This window comes from Bos taurus, chromosome 8 (assembly GCF_002263795.3).
Source record: "Bos taurus isolate L1 Dominette 01449 registration number 42190680 breed Hereford chromosome 8, ARS-UCD2.0, whole genome shotgun sequence".
Lineage (NCBI taxonomy): Eukaryota > Metazoa > Chordata > Mammalia > Artiodactyla > Bovidae > Bos > Bos taurus.
The window spans coordinates 40,678,630-40,701,775 of NC_037335.1; the positions used below are offsets into that span (position 1 = coordinate 40,678,630).

Consider the following 23,146-nt stretch of genomic DNA (forward strand, 5'->3'; position numbering starts at 1 on the left):
AATTTCCTGGTGGCCAGATGGAAGGAAGTGACAGGAAGTTGGGGATACAGTGACAAACATCAAGTTTTACAAATGTAAAGCCTTCTCTGCTTTGTCAAACCCACCTATATAGATTTCTTTTACTTCAAGTCCAGACTTCATCTCAACGTAATATTCTAGACAGTAGCTTTGGGGGCAGCTTAACAGTGTGTAACAGGGACTTAGCTGTGAGGCAGAAGTTCAGTAGGAGAAACAAGCAAGCTATCGATGCAAGTGTGAGATGGTGCCCACCTGTAGAGATTAGGATGCTGGAAAACTGTATAGTCATAAACTTGGATTGGGGGAAAAAGAAATCACCTAGTTAGTGGAACTGATATAATGTGGGAGCTTGGTTACAGCTAGACATCAGAAGTCTAGGCCACAAGATCAGTGTGGGGCCATCAGCAAGACCATGACTTCTGAGTCACTCAAATGAGGTCCCATGATTTCACCTTGCCCAAGAACTTACATGTGAGAGAATGGCACCAGGGTGGGGACAGAGGTCATCTTGATCCATCTGTAGTTCAGAGTCACTTTGGGACAGCCATTATCACTTCATCCCCAAGACCCCCTGGAATCCAGCAGAAGGGGCTGGGGGTCAGCCTAGGGGGAAAAGATACCCACTGGAAGAGCTATCCTTCTGCATTCCAAATGAAATCAGAGCTGTTCTGTTTTGTTTTGTTTGTTTTGTTTTCTATTGGTATTTCATTTGGAAAACTTTCCAAAGATTGAAAATCATCTAAAGATGTTCTTAGGGCTTAGCTTACTATAGAGCCCAGATGGAGCTGATGCTGTGGCTTCCAGTTTAAGAATCACAGGCCTAGACCCTAAGTGCAGGACTCAGTGCCCCCTCACCATGGTTCCCAATCAGAGATAATCCAAAGGAAGCAATTGGCCAGTGCCTGAGGAAATACTTTCCATCTTCTTTCTCCCTCTACCTTCTGGGGAAAGTCCTGTAAATGCAGGACAACCTAAAAGCTGTAGAGAGCCAGGATGGCTCTCAGGGGAGGCTGCAACATTTCATGTTAACGTCCCTTTTAATCTCCATCTGGAATCCTCTTCTCTGCCAGACCTTTCTTCCAGCAAAGCTTGCTTGGAAGGACAAGGGAAGATAGAGTTAAATCTTCATCCTTTGCCATACTTTCCTTGTTCTGTTTTAGACTCACTACTCCCGAGTCAAAGGGTTGTTTGTGAACTTTATGCAACATAGCTTGACTCAATTGAGGGCAAATTTACCTTTGTACTCAGAGAATGGAGGATGATAAGTAACACCAAGCTTATAATGAGACAAAACGAGCTGGAATTTTCAGTGTGTTTTACTGTTTGCAAAATATTCCTACACTTATTATTTCATTTGATCCTTGTGGTCGCCTAGGAGGGATATCGGAGAAGGCAATGGCAACCCATTCCAGTACTCTTGCCTGGAAAATCCCATGGACAGAGAAGCCTGGTAGGCTGCTGTCTATGGGATCGCATAGAGTCAGACACGACTGAGCGACTTCACTTTCACTTTTCACTTTTCATGCATTGGAGAAGGAAATGGCAACCCACTCCAGTGCTCTTGCCTGGAGAATCCCAGGGAGGGCGGAGCCTGGTGGGCTGCCGTCTATGGGGTCGCACAGAGTCGGAGACGACAGAAGCGCCTTAGCAGCAGCAGCAGAAGGAGGGAGATATACACTGGCAACAGAGTGACCCTCTCTCATAGAGAAATTCCCAACTCATTCTTCTCAAACTTGACCAGTGGCCAAAGTGTTTACTTCACACACTCACCAGAACAGGATGTCCTGGTCCTCCATTCTTCATTCTGAGCTTCATATGTATCCTGAATTTTTGAGTCATTAGACAGGTGATGGAGTACAACTGGGCACTGAATCTCTTTCCGTTTATTCCCTGTGCTTCTTCCCCTCTCTACTGTGAGGACTCTGCTGCTGCAATAGTATTATTTTCTCCCTTCAATCAGTAGGGACTCAAAGACTCAGAGAGGCTATGTTTTCCTCAAGGCCACATAGCCAATAAATGGCAAAGCTGGCTTTCATATTCATCTTAAGATGAATCTGGTTTAGAGAGTTTCTGTTTTTTTGCCATATGTGCATTGTCACCATCAGGACTCACTGAACCATTTTACTGTAACTGTATATATAAACACATGGCAATTACTGAGACACATGGCAATTAGTTTATTTTGGCAGCTTATTTTGAGAATTTGGAAGCCATAGGCCACCACACATTAGGGTTTTGGTTGGTTTGAAGATATTTAAATGAAAATAGGTTACATCTTTTAACCAAGAAGTTTTTACTTGATAAAACAATAAGGTTTTATCCATGCCTTTCTTCTCACTCTGCTTTCTCCCATTTCCTTTTTGTTCCTTTCAGCAACATGTTCTGCCCACTGTCATCCTCTTATTTGAACCTTTGCAGAATCAGTAGCAGACCATCTTCCTCTTCCCCTACCCCAAGTATACAACTCAGAGGGCAAGAGTGTGGTTGGCTCACTGTAATACATTCTGTTAGCAGCTTGCTGCAAACCAGGTGAGGTGCTGTGAGGCTCAGGAGCAGAGGAGAGCACTGGAGTGTGCAGAAGCATCTCCCTGTGGCCTGCGGGCTAGTGGATGAAAATGGCCCCACTTCTTGGAACCAGGTGGATTTGTCTAACTTGATGCCCTCTTGCTGCCACCAATCTGACAGGGGCCTAGGGGACCAGGGGATTGCTCCACTGGTTAGCTTTCCAACCACTGTAACCTGGTTCCTTCAATAGGAATGTGCCCAAATGGAATGTTAAGGTTATTATTTCCATTATTTTCCTTCTCCTAAGTACAGTAGTTGCTTAAATGTCAGTCTTAAATAGCTCAAGTTCTTTTGCAAGCTGGTTTAGTTCTCAGCCTGAAGAAAAATCTGTCTTCCTAACACAGTCTGTGAGCTGTTCCTGTAGCTTCCCCATTTATAGACTCTGTATTAAAATGAAGAGTCAGTTTCTCCATCACTCCCAGGGGGAAGCTTCAGAGAGTTCTGACTACATGAAGACCTGGCTGAGGCTGTTGGCCAAGAGCAGGGACCAAGGTGAAAAATGGCAACTGGACTACGGAGGCTTCATTTTTAAGAGCAGCATCATTTTATACCTAAGCGTGGCGGGCTATGTGAGAAAAATTGTTTAAGAACTACATGTGCATTATACAGAATCTATAAATACTTCTAAGCTTATTTCATGGTGAGATAATTGCTACTATTTATTGAGGGCCTACTACATGCTGGAGAATGCACTGGATGCTTTTATAAATGCTCTCATGTATAATGTTTTCTGCAACCCTATAAAATAGATATTATTTTAAATGAAAATAAGGCTCAAGAAGGAAAATAATTTATGCAAAGTCACATAGTTGGTTAATGGGTTATCCAGGCTTTGAACCCACATCCAAGTTGTTCATGTAATGGATAGAAATAAAATAGTGACTAAATCAGGAAACTAGCCAAAAGAAATTTCTTAAATTCTGTTTCTACTCTTCAGGGTTTTTTGAATTTTTCAATGTTTAGATAATTTCATCAATTTTGTTAATGAATTCAGTTCTTTCTCCCTAATGAAAATGTTTGTACTCTATGAAATGTTGATCCAAGTAACTCTGCCTGTGATCTAGTAGTGAGGGACCTCAACAAAAATGGCCAGATTTTGTTTAAACTGATTTGTCTGTAAGCTTAAACCGTGTTACCTATATGAACTATGTTACCAAACGGATTAGAGTTTGAGTTCTGGTTCTGAAACTTGGTAGCTATGAGGATTTGGATAAGTTATTTGAACTTTTATGTTTCCTTGTCTATAAACTGGGGACAGTACTACGTAATTCAAAAGTTATTATAAGTAAAAAAAGATTGAAGTGTTGCCATTTGCAGCAACATGGATGAATCTAGAGAATATTATACTTAGTGAAGTAAATCAGGCAGAGAAATATGTATTATATGATATCACTTAATTGTAGAATCTAAAAAATTATACAAATTAATCTGTATAAAAAATAAAAACAGACTCGCAGACATAGAAAACATATTTATGGTCACTAAAGGGAATGGTGGGGGGAGATGGATAAATTAGGAGTATGGGATTAACAGATACAAACAGATAAACATAAGATAGATGAACAACAAAGATTTACTGTATAGCTCAAGGAACTATACTCAATATCTTATAATAATTGAAAATGGAAAATAACCTGTATGTGTGTGTGTGTGTATGTGTATATATATATATATATATGTGTGTGTGTGTGTATATATTTGAGTCACTTTTCTGCACACTTGATATTGAAAGAATATTATAATCAACTATATTTCATTTTTTTACAAAGTTGTAAGAATGAAGATTTTCAATGTAAAACACCTAAAACAATACCTATCTCAGAACAAATAAATATTAGTTCCTTTCCTTCCTTTTGAAAGAATTCTCTGGGGTGGGGGGAGTGGGTTGGTGTAACACTAACCAAAATGTCTATGAAAATGCCAAAAGCAAAGAGACTACAGATGAGAAAGCTCTGAACTTAGTAGAAAAGTATATGATGACTTTTAGCTCTACTCCCCATTTGTTTTAAGACAAAGACTGCTGCTGCTGCTAAGTTGCTTCAGTTGTGTCTGACTCTGTGCGACCCCATAGACGGCAGCCCACCAGGATCCCCTGTCCCTGGGATTCTCCAGGCAAGAACACTGGAGTGGGTTGCCATTTCGTTCTCCAATGCATGAAGGTGAAAAGTGAAAGTGAAGTTGCTTAGTTGTGTCCGACTCTTAGTGACCCCATGGACTGTGGCCCACCAGGCTCCTCCATTCATGGGATTTTCCAGGCAAGAGTGCTGGAGTGGGGTGCCATTGCCTTCTCTACTAGATCCATGAATAATTCCAAATAACTGGATGTTCATAAATATTAAAATGATTGTATGAATTTTCTACTTTTCTCTTATTTGCATGGTATTATATAAACAAAAGTATTGGTTATAAAGACAAGTGATTCAAATTCCATCTCTTTGTCTATAAAATGAGAACATTTGTTTGAATTACCTACTTACAAGACAGGTATATCAGAGGCTGCCTAAGAAGGAATTTTTAAAAGTTTTGTAAATCATACCGTGTGAGTAGTAAGTGTGTAATTCCCTGGGCCTTTCTCTGAGTAAAGTAGGAGAGCATGAAATCATGCTGAGAAGCTGTGATACCAGAGATCATATTCTTATGGCCTTTAAGAGCTTTACCAGAGACTTATCTAATTTTCCTCTTTTCTTCTCATTGATTTATATCATGGGTTACAGAAGGTATTCAAAGTAGGGTGTGCAAGGGTCACCAGAGAAGAGGAGGGAATGCACAAAGAGCTATAATAATGTTGGAGAAAAAGAAATTAGCGTAGCCAAAGGGAGTGGGTCATGCATCTTCTGTGTCCCTGACCCTGGGACTTTAAGAATATGTAGAAGAACTGTACAAAAAAGATCTTAATGACCCAGATAACCAGATGGTGTGGTCACTCATCTAGAGCCAGACATCCTGGAGCATGACGTCATGTGGACCTTAAGAAGATTCACTACAAACAAAGCTAGTGGAAGTGATGAAATTCCAGCTGAGCTATTTCAAATCCTAAAAGATGGTGCTGTTAAAGTGCTGCACTCAATATGCCAGAAAATTTGGAAAACTCAGCAGTGGCCACATGACTGGAAAAGGTCAGCTTTCATTATAATCCCAAAGAAGGGCAATGCCAAAGAATATTCAAATTATTGTACAGTTGCACTTATTTCACATGCTAGCAAGATTATGCTCAAAATCCTTCAAGCTAGGCTTCAGCAGTATGTGAACCAAGAACTTCCGAATGTACAAGCTGGATTTAGAAAAGGCAGAACTAGAGATCAAATTGCCAATAGCTGCTGGATCATAGAAAAAGCAAGGGAATTATTTTAAAAAACATATATTTCTGCTTCATTAACTATGCTAAGCCTTTGACTGCGTGGATCATGATAAACTGTGGAAAATTCAAGACATGGGAATACCAAACCACCTGACCTGCCTCTGGAGAAACTTATATGCAGGACAGGAAGCAACAGTTAGAACTGGATATGGAACGATGGACTGGTTCAAAATAGAGAAAGGAATACCTCAAGGCTGTATATTGTCACCCTGCTTATTTAGCTTCTGTGCAGAGTACATCATACAAAATAATGGGCTGGATAACTCACAAGCTGGCACAAGATTGCCAGGAGAAATATCAGTAACCTCACATATGCGGATGATACTACTTTAACGGCAGAAAGTGAAGAGGAACTAAAGAGCCTCTTGATGAAGGTGAAAAAGGAGAGTGAAAAATCTGCCTTAACACTCAACATTCAAAAAGCAAAGATTATGGCATCTGGTCTCATCACTTCATGGCAAATAGATGAGGAAAGTGGAAACAGTGTCAGATTTCATTTTCTCGGGTTCCAAAATCACTGTGGATGGTGACTGCAGCCATGAAATTAAAAGACACTTGCTCTTTGGAAGTAAAGCTCTGACAAAGCTAGACAGTGTATTGAAAAGCAGAGATCTCACTTTGCCAACAAAGGTCCATTTAGTCAAACCTATGGTTTTTCCAGTAATCATGTATGGATGTGAGAGTTGGACCATCAAGAAGACTGAGAGCTGAAGAATTGACGCCTTTGAACTGTGGTGCTGGAAAAGATGCTTGAGAGCCCCTTGGACTGCAAGGAGGTCAAACCAGTCCATCCAAAAGGAGATCAGTCCTGGGTGTTCATTGGAAGGATTGATGCTGAAGCTGAAACTCCAGTACTTCAGCCACCTGATGCGAAGAACTAACTCATTGGAAAAGACTCTGATGCTGGGAATGATTGAAGGCAGGAGGGGAAGGGGGCGACAGAGAATGAGATGGTTGGATACCATCACTGACTCAATGGAAATGAGTTTGAGCAAGCTCCAGGAGTTGGTGATGGACAGGGAAGCCTGGCGTGCTATAGTCCATGGGGTCACAAAGAGTCAGACATTACTGAGCGACTGAACTGAATAACAAGTTATGTTGAGCTTCTTTCCATGTGTTTATTAGCCTCTGTATGTTTTCTTTGGAGAAATGTCTGTTTAGGTCTTCTCCCCATTTTTGATTGGGTTGTTTGTCTTTCTGGTATTGAGCTACATAATCTGCTTGTATATTATGGAGTTTAACCCTTTGTCATTTGTTTCATCCCAATTATTTTCTTCCATTCTAAGGGTTGCCTTCTCATCTTGCCAAACTTCTTTCTTATTTGAGCTTTTCCCCTCTTCCTATCTTGAATGCAGTCTAGAGAAAAGAGTTGCATCTTTGTATATTCCTTAAGGAAAATCCTTTTTATTGTTCATATATAATCTTAAATTATATTACTTGATTTCTCATTTATATGTTTATCTTTCTTTCTCACTAAAACATAAACTCCAAAAAGGCATGAGGTATGTTTTATTCACCACTGTGTCTCCAGACTTGAGTAAGTGCTTAGAATGTAGTTGTCAAGTAAACAAAAGCATAGACGTTGAAATGTTTGTGTTAAAAGAATAGGGAAGAAAAATGAAAAGTAATATTTGTAGAGTGCTCTATGCCAGACACATGCTCAGCTCTTTACATGGATCATCCCTTAATCCTCTTTAACCTTTACAGTTGCCTTATGAAGTAGATACTGTGAATGCCCCATTTTACAAATATACAATAGCAAAAATACAGACTCTTAGTCAGTGTTTCTTCTGAAAGGTCAAGTGAACAGATGACTCTTGAGATTTGGGCAACATCTGAAAATAACAATGTTTGGCTTGGATGCTTGAAATGATGCACTCTGATCACACAGGAGTTGAAGGGCTTTCCCATCTGAAGATATTGAGGGGTGTCAGGAAGCAACTGCTCTGAGCATTCTTTCCAAGTAGCTTCACAAAGGGTTCTTCCCAGCCTGATCAGGCCACACTCTGGTTGAGAAATTAGTTCTGAGACCCCTTTCCTGATGCCTGTGATGGACTCCACACGTGGGCTGTCTGCAAGTTGGCATCAAGGTCGGGCAGAACCTACAGCAGAGAAGATTCAGTCTTCTGAATGTTGTCCATCTTTTCCTGGCACCTGGAGTTTGGTGGTGGTTCTCAGCCTCACCATAAAGGAGAAGAAGAGTTTGTTTTACAAAACTATTTGCTATATAAACAAACCCACTGGAGGCACAGCTGCAGACATAGCACCTTGACAAAGTTTGGGCTGGTGGTATTCATCTCCATCCGTGAGTGTAAGATAGAGCCTCAGTACTGAAAGCCTCGGTACTTTATTCCATCCTCAACTGGTAGTGAGATTGGAGACCCACCTATGGTGTTGCCTCCCACACACACAGTGAGCTAGGCCCGTAGTCTGCAGAAAGTGGGTGAGATGTTTCCTTTTCCTTCTCTTACTTCCAGAAAGGAAAGTGATTTTTGCAGGAGAGCTGAAATGCCCTAGAAGTTTAACTTAGAACAATGCTCATCAGCCCTCAGGAGGGTTGGGAGCTGGGTGACCATTATTTATTCATTGAAGTATTTATATTCTGGTTCCTTCCACAATGACTAAAGTGTAAATTTGTAAGGAAAAGATAAATGTAATAAAGCTCTAATATACTTTCTATCCTGAAGACCAGGAGTCTAAGAATCATTATCTGGCTTTTATTTAAGCTCTTGGTGGGTCATGGGTTTTTTCCTCTAAGAATGTAATCAGAAACATTCCTAAAACAAAGTCTGTTAAACCTGAGAGTGCAGCTTGCCCTGGAGTTGTGCTGTCCAGTACAGTAGCTATAAGGCATGTTATGCAGCTGCTGTATTGGGCAGTGAGATATATAGGTCATTTCCATCAACACACAACGTTCTCTTAGTGCTACCCTAGGGAATGCCCTTTCATTATCATATTTAGTCATGTGGTCCCTTTTTTTCACTGACTTCCTCCACTTCCCTTCCATGCTGGGAAGAGAATCCACACCCAGCTTCACGGACTGCTTTATCCTCATTAGGCAGCAAGGGTGACCATGATCTCCCAATCTAATGTGTCATCATAGAGCTGTCATGACCCCACGTGACAAAGAGGAGGGGTTTTTAAGGACGAATTTTAATACTATGTGAGCTCATAGATAATATTAAGGGAGAAAACAGGATGCAAAACAATATATATAACATTCCAGTTTTGTATGTATGTATCTGATTATGTCAGAATCTTGGAAATAAAGATAATTTTTATTTTCTTTACATATACGCCTCTACATTTTCTAGTTGATACAGTTAATTCAGAATATTTTTATAATTAGAAAACAAGCTTGTTTCTAGAGGGGAAAAAAAAAAAAAAAGACTTCCCAGAATTAACAAGAGGAGGAATGACCTTGATCCTCAGGAGCTACAACTTCAGTAAAGTCAGTTTATCTGCAAATTCCCCCCTCCCCCTCCATCCTTGGGTTAAAATAACTTCTAAAATGGAGGAGGGGTGATTTCTTAACTAAACGTGAGGACTAACATTTGCGGCCAATGTAAACATACGTGTGCCTTCTTATGCTATTCTAAGTGTATGTGTTCTTGTTGGAGCTGCATTATCCATCCTCAAGGACACAGTATTACCTTTTATTTCTTTGGTCTCTCTAAAAGCACCTTGACCAGTACTTAATAACATCATTCGCTGACTGACTGGTTGACCTTGCCATCATTCATGTTTTATTCCCACGAAATGTACTAACATCTTGCCTCATTTTGCTTTGGGTCCTCGAGGTAGTATTCCTTCCAAACTTACTACATGAAATTCAGCAGCTGAAATACAGGAGCCATTCACCAGAAAATGAGTTAGGCTTTCTCTGAGTTTGTGTGTGTGGCAAGATCCTAATGGAATTTTTAAAAATTTTGTTAGTTTTATGGAAATAGCAGTGGGAAGAGGCTATGTTAAAGCTCTTTGATTTGAGTGACCGCACTCAACCACACCAGTGTGTTTGGCAACTTTAGTAACTGGCTTCTTGAAGGGAGGGATTTCATAAAGAGGATTTTCTTTCTGTGAGTTGGCTGTGAGAGTGATAAAACATGCTTGTGGGGCCATTCTGGTTTTGACTGTTTCTCGTGTCAGCCAAGACACCCACAGACAGGAATTGTAGTTCACTCTGCCCTCTCACTCAGATCCAGACTGACTGGGGAAACAGGGAGGTGGAGCCCAGAATGTTGGATTTGAAAAAGTGAAAGTGAAAGTGTTAGTTACTCAGTCACGTCCAACTCTCTGCAACTCCAGTCCTGGAAGCCCAATGTTGGGTTTACTATTAATATTTAACTTTACTGGGCGTATTTCACTGTATCACAAATTTTCGTACTCTAGCACATTGCAACATAGATTGAAGTCATGCTCTCTTTGAAGCAGGGAGAAGACAGGGAAGAAAGAATGAATTGGTTTTCACAAAAGGGCAGTGAAAGTCTCTATCACTGTCCCTGACATACCTGAATGATTGATGTCCCTATTTGGGGAGCTGTGGGAGTTTAGTGAAAAATGTCTTCTCTTCCTAGAAGGTTAATATTACACTGAGGAATGCTATCAAGGTGTTTATGGGTTACAGATTTGAACAGAGCTAGCATAGGGATATAAATAGCAAATATTGCCTATTTTGTTCAGTGAGGAGACATTACATTCTAATAAACCGACTGTGATGGTTCATGGTAATGTTTTCCTCATAATGGGGAAGCCGTGATTATATGTGCCTGGCCATGGGGTACCCACAGTGAGAATCAGTTCAAAGAACCTCCCAAACTATGAAACAGTACATCCCAGGTCTTTCAGCCCACTCAAGCTTGTTGCTCTTTTGAGCTTGCACTGGGGTGAGTGAAGAAATCAGAATGTGTTATCGATTAGTGCAGGATCTAGGAACCAACACGGGAAAGAGGTATGTAGCACAGGTCCCAAGCGCCAAAAATGTTCCAGAGGATTCCACCTGAGAACTGGAAGTGAGAGACTTGCCCACTGTCTTATCTGTTCTTACATTTGGTTATTGTTGAAGGATTACTTGTTGCCTTTTGGAAATTTTTATTTCTCTTAATAAAAATTTTGAGAGCTACACTATTGTGACATAATTTTACTTTTTTCTTATTTAGCAAATGTATATAAATTGTTAAATATATTAATATTAATTGTGTAATTAGTTCTCAGATTATATTGTATAACAGGCAAATATTAATTTAATCTTCATTATAATAACTCAATGAGATACAAGTACTAGTTTTAATCCCATTTTACAGTTTAGAAAGCTGAAACACTGAGAGGCTCAGTAATTTACCAAGACTACACAGTTGTTAAGGAGTCAACTAGGATTTGAACCCAGGAAATCTGACTAGCTTCAGAGTACTTATTCATCACCACTATTAAAATTCAGAAAAATATAAAGCCAAAGCAAGTCCCCCAAAGACAACTAGAGAAATGTTGCCTTGCAACCTGCCTGTATGAATTGATTGTTGTTGTTCAGTCCCTCAGTCATATCCAACTCTTTGTGACCCCATGGACTACAGCAGGCCAGCTTCCCCTGTCCTTCACTGTCTCCCAGAGTTTGCTCAAACTCATGTCCATTGAGTTGACGATGCCATCCAAACATCTCTGTCGCCCCCTTCTCCTCCTGCCACCAATCTTGCCCAGCATCAGGGTCTTTTCCAATGAGTCTGCCCTTCACATCAGGTGGCCAGAGTATTGGAGCTTCAGTTTCATTATCAGTCCTTCCAATGAATATTCATGGTTGATTTCCTGTAGGATTGACTGGCTTGATTTCCTTGCAGTCCAAGGGACTCTCAAGAGTCTTCTCCAACACCACAGTTCAAAAGCATCAATTCTTCAGCACTCAGCCTTCTTCATAGTCCAACTCTCACATCCATACATGACTACTGGAAAAAACCATAGCTTTGATTATATGGACCTTTGTTGGCCGAGTAATGTCTCTGCTTTTTAATATGCTGTCCAGCTTTGTCATAACTTTTCTTCCAAGGAGCAAGCATCTTTTAATTTCACCATTTGCAGTAAATTTGGAGCCCAAGAAAAATAAAATCTGTCACTGTTTCTACTTTTCTTCCACCTATTTGCCATGAAGTGATGGGACCAGATCTTAGTTTTCTGAATGTGTTTTAAGCCAGCTTTTTCATTCTCCCCTTTCACTTTCATCCAGGAGCTCTTTAGTTCCTCTTTGCTTTCTGCCATTAGGGTAGTATTATCACCTGCATGTCTGAGGTTATTGATATTTCTCCTGGTAATCTAGATTCCAACTTGTGCTTCATCCATCCTGGCATTTTGCATCCTGGCATTACTCTGCATATAAGTTAGATAAGCAGGGAGACAATATACAACCTTGAGGTAGTACTTTCCTAATTTTGAACCAGTCCATTGTTCCTTGTCTGATTCTAACTGTTGCTTCTTGATCTACATACAGGTTTCTCAGGAGACAGGTAAGATGGTCTAATATTCCCATTTCTTTAAGAATTTTCCACACTTTTTTTGTGATCCACACAGTCAAATTCTTTAACATAGTCAATGAAGGAGAAGTAGATTTTTTGGGGAATTCCCTGCTTCTTCTATGATCCAACGGATGTTGGCAATTTGATCTCTGGTTCCTATGCCTTTTCTAAATCCACTTGTATATCTGAAATTTCTCATGAACAGTACGAAAAAAAAAAAACTCCTTGTAAATATTGTTTCCATGGCTATTTAATGTTCCCATTAGGTAAATATACCAGTCTTTTCTCCACCACTCTCTCATGATTGGCTAGTTTGACTCCTCCATTTTCTGTTATGACAACGAGCACTGTGATAACTGTGTCTGTGCAAAACTTCTGTTTTTCAAAATATGCTTTTAGGATACATCCTTGAAAGTGAAATTCCCCTGTCCAAGAGGACACTTTCAGGTTCCAGAGCCAAGTTGTCAAGTGATTTTCCGAAGCCTGTACTCCTTTGCAGGGTCTGCACACTACACACAGGTGCCTTGGTCACCAGTCTCAGTCCGGCACCAAGAATGAGTCTCAGAAATCTTGGCTAATGTGATAGGTAGAATATGGTATTATATCACTGTCTTGATTTTTATTTCTTTACTGACTAAAGAATTGTCAGTTTGACCATGTGTCTGTGTTAGTCGCTCAGCCATGTCTGACTCTTTGTGACTCCATGGACTGTAACCTACCAGGCTCTTCTGTCCATAGAATTCTCCAGGCAAGAATACTGGAGTGGGTAACCATTCCCTTCTCCAGGGGATCTTCCCAAGCCAGGGATTGAACCTGGGTCTCCTGCATTGCAGGCAGAGTCTGTACCATCTGATCAGATTAGTTGATAAATTATGTGAGTATTTGACTGGTCTGTTTAGGTCCTTTGCCCATCTGTCTGCTGAGTCCATGCAGAGGCCTTAGGGCATCAAAAAGAGAAAAGCCAGTAGTTTTTCTTTCTTTTTTCTCCTGCCTTGACATGGAATTTTCTTGTTTTTTCCTAGTCTTTACTGCTAACATGGATCTTCTCTGGTGGCTGAGCGGTAAAGAACCGACCTGCCAGTGCAGGAGACACAGGAGACGTGGGTTTGATCCCTGGGTCAGGAAGATCCCCTGGAGAAGGGCATGCCAACCCAGTCCAGTATTCTTGCCAGGAAAATTCCCATGGACAGAGGATCCTAGTGGGCTACAGTCCATGGGGTTACAAAGAGTCAGACAGGACTGAAGCAACTGAGCACGTGTGTGTGCACACATACACATACACATACACACACACACACACACACACACACACACTGCTAACATGAATTTAATCTTCCTCCCAAACCTTACAGGGAATTTTCTCTTGGTTCTATAAAAAGTATACTACTTATTAGTTATAAAGAATATTATTTTGTTTTCTACAGTGGATATGGCCTGTTCATAAATCTATCCCTACTTCTGTCTTGAATTTCAGGATTTTATGGGCAACTACAGACATTCTGCCCCCCGAATTACCCTGATTCTCAAAGAACCATGCCACCTAGCAGTTCCTGCAGTGTGATGCCTTCCTTCGAGGACTGTGTGGTCCCCACATCCATGGGCCAATCTGGCTTTGATGTTTTCCACAGAGCCTTCTCAACTCACTCGGGCATTACAGGTATGTTGGTATCTGTGACTTAGACACTCGGACAGACTAGCAGGTGAGATCAGGTGGGTTTCTCATAACCAGCCTGGACTAGACTTGACCTATCACACAACTGCATCAAATCCTATTTAGTCCACCTGAGAAATGTCTTCCTATTCATCCTCCCCTCCAGCCTCCTCCAGCCCCACTTCCACTACTCTCACTCAGGTGCCATCATGTTTCTCCCAGACTTAAGCAACAGCCTTCCAACAAGTTTCCTTGAGTCAGCTCCTTAACTTTCCCATTCTGCTCTCTGTGCTACCTGTAACCATTGCCTTCCAAAAATAAAGGAAAAAATAAGGTGCTTTCCTTTTCAGATACATTGAGTAGTTTCTAGTTGCCCTAGAGAATAAAGTTGACTGTCTGCAGCAAGGCATTCGTAGTCTCCAGGAGCTGAGCCTGATCAAACTCCCTGGACCTACCCTCCTACCTCATGTATCTTCCTTATCTGTCTCCCTACCTGCTCTGCACCTGAGCTTTGCCAACACACTTGGCCCCACATACCCCACTCTCTGTCTTTGCTCCCTGTTTCCTCCTCCTAGAATGTTCTTTCTTTACCTCCCCATCTATGATAATCCCATGCATTCTTAAATGACTCAACTTTTATATCATCTCCTTTTTGAGGCCATCCTCACTCTTACCTACAAAATTTTACTTTCATTGCTACTCAGCCCATCTTTTGTGCAAGTCCTGTTTTAGCCATCTGCCCGCACATTCAGCCACCTGTCCACCTATGGAGCCTGAGGATGGGACCCACTGAAAGCCTTGCCCAGCACTGTTGCCTCTGCAGTCCACATTTGCTCCCTGCATGCCTGGCAAGTATAATGAAGCATCCGTTGATTTGTGCACCCTTTCTTTTCCAGTGTATGATTTGCCTTCGGGTTCCTCAAGCCTCTTTGGGGAGACTCTTCGCAGTGGACCTGAAGATGCCACATTCTTACAGATCAGTGCTGTGGACCGCTGTCCTAGCCAGCTCTCCTCTGTCTATACTGAAGGCTAAAATCCACCCCCAGCCTCCACTGGTGCTGGCGTCCAGAATCTTTTTGTTCCTTGTCACTTTTTGTTCTTATAGTTTCGCAGACCCTAAGAAAAAGAATGTCAAGCAAATCAACTCAATACGCCACATCACAGATGTGTCTTTGGAGAGCAGGGCTGGATGGTCAGAGCTGGGCTTTGTAGGTGTGTTTGCAGCTGCTCCTTTTTCCCTCTGGATTTGCCAGTGACCAGCAGGACTGTCTTTTCAAAGGGAATTCGGAGTCTCACTGCTAGATATCTGTTACTTCCCAACTGTCAACCTTCAAGGGACACCAGTGAGACGATGTGCATGTGAAAATGTAATTTGGAGATCACCCTTGCTGAAAACTCCAAATAAGGATGGACAACCCAGATTGCCAGCACAGTGAATCTCCTCACCCAAGAGCCAGGTGCAACAAGGGAAATCCACATCCAAGCCCAGCATGGGCTCGGCTCTTGGAGGAGCCTCGGTTTCCCAGCACCAGCCTGGCACCCAGGGAGCTGGCTGCTTCTCTCCTCCTGGGTACTCCCATGATAACCAATTGCTTTTCAGTGTTTTTCCAAAAGCAAAATGAGAAGGTTCTGTCAAGCACAGCCCCCTGAAAAGCTTGACAACTTGTTTTGTATTCCTGCAACCTACCCTAGTCCTTTGATTTTAAAGGCTTGTTATTTACATGTACTTTTAAAGGAAAAAAATATTTAGAGGTCTGTTCTTTGGATGGAAATAATTATTTTAATCACCCCAGCTACATACGTCTGGCCTCTGCTGTGGCTTGGCTTGGCCCCGCCTAGTAGCTCCTGTGTGCACCAGGAATGTTCTGCAAAGGCTGCCTGAGGGACATGGCGTTGGCCACCCCCTTCCCAGTGCTACCACAGAGACCCTCGTGTGTTGACTGTTCAGTGACTCCACCTTGAGGACTTTATTCAAAGGAAAATTTCTCTTGACTGGTTCACCCATGGCCTCCGCTCTGGTGCTCTGCCCAGAGCCTGCTAGAAGCTGTGAGAGCAGGGACACGTGGAGGTGTGCTCCTGGGTTCTCTCAGAAAACCAAACTGGAAGAGCCCCATGTCCAGCTCCTTTGCACAGCCTCTGCTGCCTCTGTTAGGGTCTCCCCTCACCAGTCTCTCTGTTGCTCCCTTGCCTTTCTCCTCCCTCTTCATTGCTCTCATCTTTTTATTTTGACTGTAGTTCAGACATACCCACCACCTGCCATTGCTTGCCCACCAGCTCTGAGCAGGGTCTGGCCTGCTCAGGTAGAGGAGGTAGTTCTGGAGGCCTGCTCAGGGCAGGTAGAGGAGATAGTTCTGGAAAGGTGGCCAAAAAGAAGCAACTGCTTTGTCTGAAACTCTGTTTTGAGAGCCTAGAATTTTCACAGAGCTCTTGGCCATTTGATCTCAAACCTGAGTAGGAAGTCATTTTCTGTGACACCTTTTTGTTGCTGTTGTTTTGTCGCTAAGTCGTGCCCGACTCCTTGTGGCCCCATGGACTATAGCCCTGAAGGCTCCTCTGTCTTCTGTGACACCTTTACCAAGCAATTAAAAAGGTCCCAAGTCCAATGACATAGGCTATAAAAATTGCCAAATCCCCCAAAACCTGGTAAATTCTGACACCCCAGTACTATCACATCTCATGATTTCTTTTCTCTCTCTTCAAAAATGTTCTCTGAAGAAAAATGAAACAATGCTATTTGTCAAACTGGGATAATTACAATCTCCAACAACACAATTAAACAGCTTGATGTCAGACTTAGGATCTGGTGACAGTTTGTATCCTGACAGACGTGTCCTTCCAGTCTGCTGCACAGTCGGTAGTGTTCTGCCTGATTCAGGACTTCATTCTCACATGCAGTATAATCAGGCTAATAAAGAACCAAGTGCAGGGTCCATTTCTACAGTGCTCTCAGGCAATCTCATTTCTCTGGCTAGTGGGCTCTGATCTGAGAAGAGCCATCATGCAGACATCTGTGTCTGACAAAGAGACAAGTTATTCACTTTACAAAAATCTGCTCTGCTTTACGAAAGGACGCACGTCAGACTTTTCTTTCCAAGTGAGCTTTCAAACACACACAGAGTCCCACCCTTCTGGCAGACTTAGTGGATTGTGTCACCTGGCCTAAACAGGGACCATGTCCTTTGCCTCACACTGCAGAGAAGGGGAAGCTCTGGTATCATAGACAATCTATTCATTCTAAATCCCAGAGCCTCTACAGGGAACTCAAAACACATTTCATCCATGTGATGAGGAAAAAGATGGAAAGGTAAGGCTACTGCAGCTGGTGTTGTCAGCCTACTTGTGGCTTCTGGCTATAATCTGCCGTGGAAACAGGGAAGGAGGACAAAGCCAGAAGAACCCAGATACTCTGGCTGGAGGAGATGCTCCTGAGCATCTGTAGTCTCCCCGTTGGCCTCACTGAGGCCCAAGGGAGCCCGGGGGTGCCAGGCAGCAGCCGCACCTGCAGGGCCTCCTTCCCTGGCAGGAATTAGCAGAAGCAGGCCCAGGACCACCTGCAAGGCCAAGCGCCCCTCCTACTCCCTCCCCCATCTCGTGTTTCCCCTTGGCTACAGGTTTGAGCTCAGGACCCCAGGACATGCCACTTCCAGTTTCCTTCTGGGTGACACGTGCTGGCCTTAGATTCCAGGATCTCACCTGACCTTAAAATTCGTTCCTTGCTTGCTTTCACATTACATAGATTTATATATGTTTTCATCATTATGTTTGTAACAGTAAAAGTGGAAACTTCAAAAGATAATTCCCTTCCATTTTCTGGTCTTTTTACTCTTGATATATAACCATTTTCATAAACATCTGAACAGAGATTGTCATTCCCCTTTAAAAAAAAAAAAAGAAGCTGATGTTCGTGAAAATACACACAGCCCAAAGCCAATTATCCTATTACATTAAAAAAAAAAAAAAAATCAGCATGCCTAGAGATATTTTACTTGCTGCATTGTCTTAATTCCCTAAAGGGACTGCATCAAAATGTAAGTTGTAATTTAGCCTCTGATATTAGTGTTAAATATTCTATTCCTGTAAGATGTCTCGCATTACCCGTGTCACCCCCCAAATTATTTAGGTGATTCTAAAATGGACAAAAGGTCATCAGTCAATCACAGCAAAGTTTCCACTGATGAGCCAGAGCTTTGGTGTTACTCTTGTTTTTAAATTAGCAGCTGTCAAGCATATTAGCATACTAGAACAGAGGTAAGTGTCCAACCCCATCTTCAAGAATCTTGCTTCCCAGTTGCCTTGAATTTTGGGAATAGTGATTATAAATGTCCAATTTAATTATTTGGTATTTTATTTGACTGTTTTGACCACTTCATTTTAAAGCAGCATTTTTAACAGCACTTTTTGTTGGTGGTGTGGAATTTCTGCGGTTACTTTTTTTTCTTTGCAATGAGTAAAGCAAAAAAAAAAAAAAAAAACACATTGGAGAGATGGCAAGTGTAAAAAGGAGGAGATTTATTTTGTACAGACAGCAGAGCATCCTGTGTAATGTTGCTGACATAAAGCACTTTGGGGGAAAAAGTGGAAATCTGTTTTCCATAAATCACACAGACTCTTGTACATAGTTATATACACTCACGTAGAGAAATGAACTGCATATATCATACTGGATATGGGGCTGATTTTACTCTAGGGGCACATCTGGTGCTTATTGTCATAAATCTTTTAAAGAATTAGGTACACTTTTTTCTATTAATATGTATAGTTTTGTGATTTGTCACAGTTATGTTTCATATAATCATAAGTTATTTTGTCTCGTTTCATGAAGTCCTTTTTTTATGTCAAAAGTAAAATGAAGGGATTGTGCACTTGGTACATAATAAAACTGGAAATAGAGGATGCGCCCACCTGCCTGAAATCCTCCTTCGGCATGTTGTTTTAAAACACAATGGCAGCAACCATTTTTTGTTTGTTTGTTTGTTTTATTTTGTTTAGTTTTTACCATCCGCTTCCCTCGTATTGGGTCGGTAATTATAATTAAAAGCAGATGGGGATGGGGGAGGGAGTGTCCAAGGCCAGCTTTAGAATGCCGCATCGCTTTGGGCCAGAGCTGCAGCCTGGATTTAATTATAGATATGAGGACGAAATGGCAGTAAAAATGAATGTGTCTCTGAATCCTTTACATGTTGGGAGTGTCCATAAATAAAACATGAAGTTTTATTTCATCAGATTTAATTAAAGCTTTTATACATGTTTTATTGGTTATTCTATTAATCTGCTTCAAAAACTGGGTAAATGTGTGCTGGTGTTTCGGGTTTATTTGCGTCTTTTCAATGTAGTGCTACATCATGACTGAGAAATGCCTCTAGTGCGTGGTCCTCCAGGTGATGGCCATTGGAGTGGGCCCTTTCTTCCCAGTTTCCTAAAACCCTGCCAAGAAAGACACAAGTATCAGCTTCCTAATCTGTGAGTCCTCTTGATTTCCTGAATGAGAAAGGGGAAGTTGTCATTTCCCCTGATTCCTTGTCCTGTCTGATCTGCAGCCTTGGGGGGCACTGCCTGTCCCTGTGGCTGTGATGAGCTCTCTCCCTGCCTCCCATCCACAGGGGACGGGAAAGGGGGGAAGAGCGGTCAGGAAGCTCGCACATCTGACTGACCGGTGAGCCAAGCACAGGACTCTGAAAGACATCACATTATCTCAAGGATCATTCTTAGAAAATTGATAGTTTTCTCACAGAAATTTTAAGACTTGAAAATTCTGTTAATGGGAGATACAAAGCCAAAGGGATGATGGCTCCCAGGCACCTCGCCTGGCTCTTCAAGGTGCTGGGGGAACAGGCAGCAAACTCATGTGGTTCAGGGTTTGGAGGTGGAAATATGACAAGACACAGAGAGTGTCTGCTCCCTGAAGGGAGGCAGCTGGCGAGAAGGTGATTCGGTCCAATCTTTTAGGAGGACAGTGTGGCATTAACTGGTAGAGTTAAAGATACACATACCCTGCACTCCAGCTATTCCATTCCTCTCTCGGGAGTCAACAGTGGTTCAGATACAACATGTTGAATGCCATCCTCAATAGCCAAAAGCCGGAAATGACACAACTGTCCACCAACAGTGGAAAGAAGAGAATTGTGCTCAAGTAACGAAGAGACGTGTGATGCGCGCAGCGGAGGCAGTGACAGAGTGCGGCCACCTGAGTCATCCAGAGCTGAGTCTCAGGGACGATACTGAAAGAAAACACAAGACAGAGAAGGAAATACACAGTGTTATTCCATCTATACACAGTTCAAAAACAAGCAGAATTCAAATGTAGCATTTAGAGGGCAGAAGTGTAAACAACAGAGAGGAAAATGCTACCACAAAGATCCAGATACCTCCTGACAGGAGGTCAGGAAGAAAGGGCGCCCAGAGGACTCAACACTGGGGTGCTGAGCACCCATGCTTAGTTTCCTGACTCACCTATTAAACAGATGTTTGCTCTGTACATACACATTTTTTAGTTTTTAGTTCAAATACCAGTGAAGGTCAACTCTTACATCCTCTGCTCCAGGGGTCTGAAAACTTTGTCTGTAAAGGGCCAGGTAGAATGTATTTTTTGGCTTTGAGGGCCACACGGTCTCAGTCTCAACTACTCAGCTTTGTTGTTGCAGCTCAAAAGCAGCCACAGACAATCTCCAAATGAATGCATATGGCTGTGTTACAATAAAACTTTATTTATGGACACAAATTTGAATTTCCTGTGGTTTTCAGATGTCATGAGATATTTTTTGTCTTTTGATTTTTCTCAACTATTTAAAAATGTAAAAAAAAAAATACTTATTCTAGAAGCCATACAAAATGAAGCAAAAAAGGCAGTAGGCAAGATTTGTGCATGGGCCACAGCATGCCATCCCTAGTCAACTGAGGGAACATTCTCCTGCCCTTCTCGTAAATATCCACCCAAAGAAAACTGCAGTAAGGAGCCCCTCTGCTTATTCTTTGGCTACGCCAAGTCCTGTTCCTGGAGGAAATTCATGAGCTCTATTGATTAAGCTTTTCTTTGTTTAGATTCTGGGTTCTGCTCCCCGGGATACAGATGAATGCTTAAGAGCCTGGAGTGCCATTCGACTTTATCTCTGGATTTGAAGTTTTTAATAAAAAAGAACTGGGCAGAGAGAAATCTGTGAGAATTGGAAAACGAGCACCCATTCTTTCCAAGCTAACCAAATATTTGCTGGATCTTGGCAGCCATAGCCAACCTTTTCCTCTGAAATGCTAAGAGGTTACAAGTAACAGGAGACTTCATTTTTCTCAGGCCATAGCTCTCATGAGAAGCTGGAGTTGCCTCTCAAAACCTGCAGGGTTCTCAGGCAGAGGAGAGTCAAGGTTTTATGCTCAAAGTCTCCTCCAAGAAGTGGTTGGAGCGGAGTCAGGGAGCCCTGATGGTGCTGATCACTGGTGCCCTCTCCTCATAGCAGGAGAAAGTGCTCAGCACCCCAGCGCCTTCTCTAGCCCCTGGTTTCTCATTATGCCTGGCTCCCTAATTCTCAAACTTAAGTGTTTCTCAGCCCTGACAGTGCTGCCTGTCAGCTACTCATGCTCTTGAGAGAGAGTGAGCGTGAATTCACTTGGTCATGAGTGTATGCTTTCTTTGTTTCTCCAGCTTGTGATGAAATGGATAATCGTTTCAAAAGCAAGGTTGTTCATGACTACTGGGGCATTTGTTAAATATTAGCGTGGACTGAATCCTCCCCGGAGGGTCTCCCTGGTGGTTTTGTGTGCTTGGCTTCATATGTTGTGTATGGTCTGGATATTAAAGCTGCAAGGAACACAGCGTCTTGGATAAAATAATCTGAACTTTATAAAAAGAAGTTTAACCAAAGGAAAGCTTAGAGAACATTCAGTCCAACCTCATCTTATACAGTGAAGGAAACAGGTTGTTTCATTCATTTGTTCATTCACTTAACATTTATGTAAAAAACACAGAGGTAGAAGTGAATCTTATCCTCACATAGCTGACCACAGAGGATTCCAAGAATCATCTGCCTGAGAACATTGCCAGGTGCTTATTCAAAATTCATACTCTAAAGCTGCTGAACACAAATCTCAGCGTTACTGAGCTGGAATTCTTAGGGTTCAGACTGTTGCAAATACATTCTTAACTAAGCTCTCCAGGTGGTGGTTTATGGAAACTAACTTTGACCCTTTCCCCTCCCCTCCCCACCTCCACCCCCACCCCCGGCCACCTGCCTCGATTTAGTAGAGGAAGCTGACCATTTCACAGGGCAACACAGTGTAATAAGAGCCAGCAAAGAGGGCCTTCCAATCCTTGCCTGGGGAGACAGGAGAGCAGGGTCTGAGTTTCCTGAGGGAAGGGATGGCTCCCTGAGCTAGTCCTGAAGGTCAAGTCAATCTTGAAGAAGCAAAGAAGCAGCAGAAGGGTATTGCTTTTGCTTAGTTGCTAAGTCGAGTCTGAATCTTGTGACCCCATGGACCACCAGGTTCCTCTGTCCATGGGCTTCTCCAGGCAAGAATACTGGAGTGGGTTGCCATTTCCTTCTCCAGTGGATCTTCCCAACTGAGGCATAAAACTTGTGTCTTCTGCAAGGCAGGCAGATTCTTCACCACTGAGCCACAAGGTAAGCCCAGCAAAAGGATGTACCAGGCAAAAACATCTTGTGTGCAGAGCTGCCAGGAAAAGGAAAGTGACTTGCCAAGTGTCACCCAATAAGCTAGTTGGAGAGTTGTAGGTTGTCCCTTCTCTGGGCTCCAAGTGATTCTTCTCTGGTCCAGAGCCCCAGCCCTTCTTTGTCCACCCCATGGAGCTCAGGGCATTGTTTCCCAAACCAGCAGTATGTTACCAGTTACTCTGCAAAACAGAGTTCCACTTTCAAGTTAGTTTGGGGAGTGATGGGTCAAAGTTACAAAGACTCTTTTCTTTTTTCTTATTGCAGGACCTCTCAGAGACTTTACAATGCTAAAGTGCAATGTGACTCTCCAAGAAAGAGTTAGAGGATGAAGTCTATTGACTGTGAAATGCTTTTTTCCAAAAAGTACCAGCTTAGCAATGTAGAAAACAGTTTGGTG

The 23,146-nt window shown here is 42.2% G+C and overlaps 1 protein-coding gene across 4 annotated transcripts in view; it reads left to right on the forward strand.

Moving 5' to 3' along the window:
- Positions 1-19,341, forward strand: part of GLIS3 (GLIS family zinc finger 3) — a 504,978-nt gene extending 485,637 nt beyond the window's left edge. For all 4 annotated transcript variants that reach the window (XM_024996132.2, XM_002689612.6, XM_024996131.2 and 1 more), the window contains 2 exons: positions 13,913-14,095; positions 14,986-19,341. In XM_024996132.2, coding sequence (XP_024851900.1) covers positions 13,913-14,095; positions 14,986-15,122 — 320 coding nt within the window. In that variant the 3' untranslated portion in view covers positions 15,123-19,341. The remainder of the gene's footprint in view (positions 1-13,912; positions 14,096-14,985) is intronic.
- Positions 19,342-23,146: the final 3,805 nt, after the last annotated feature.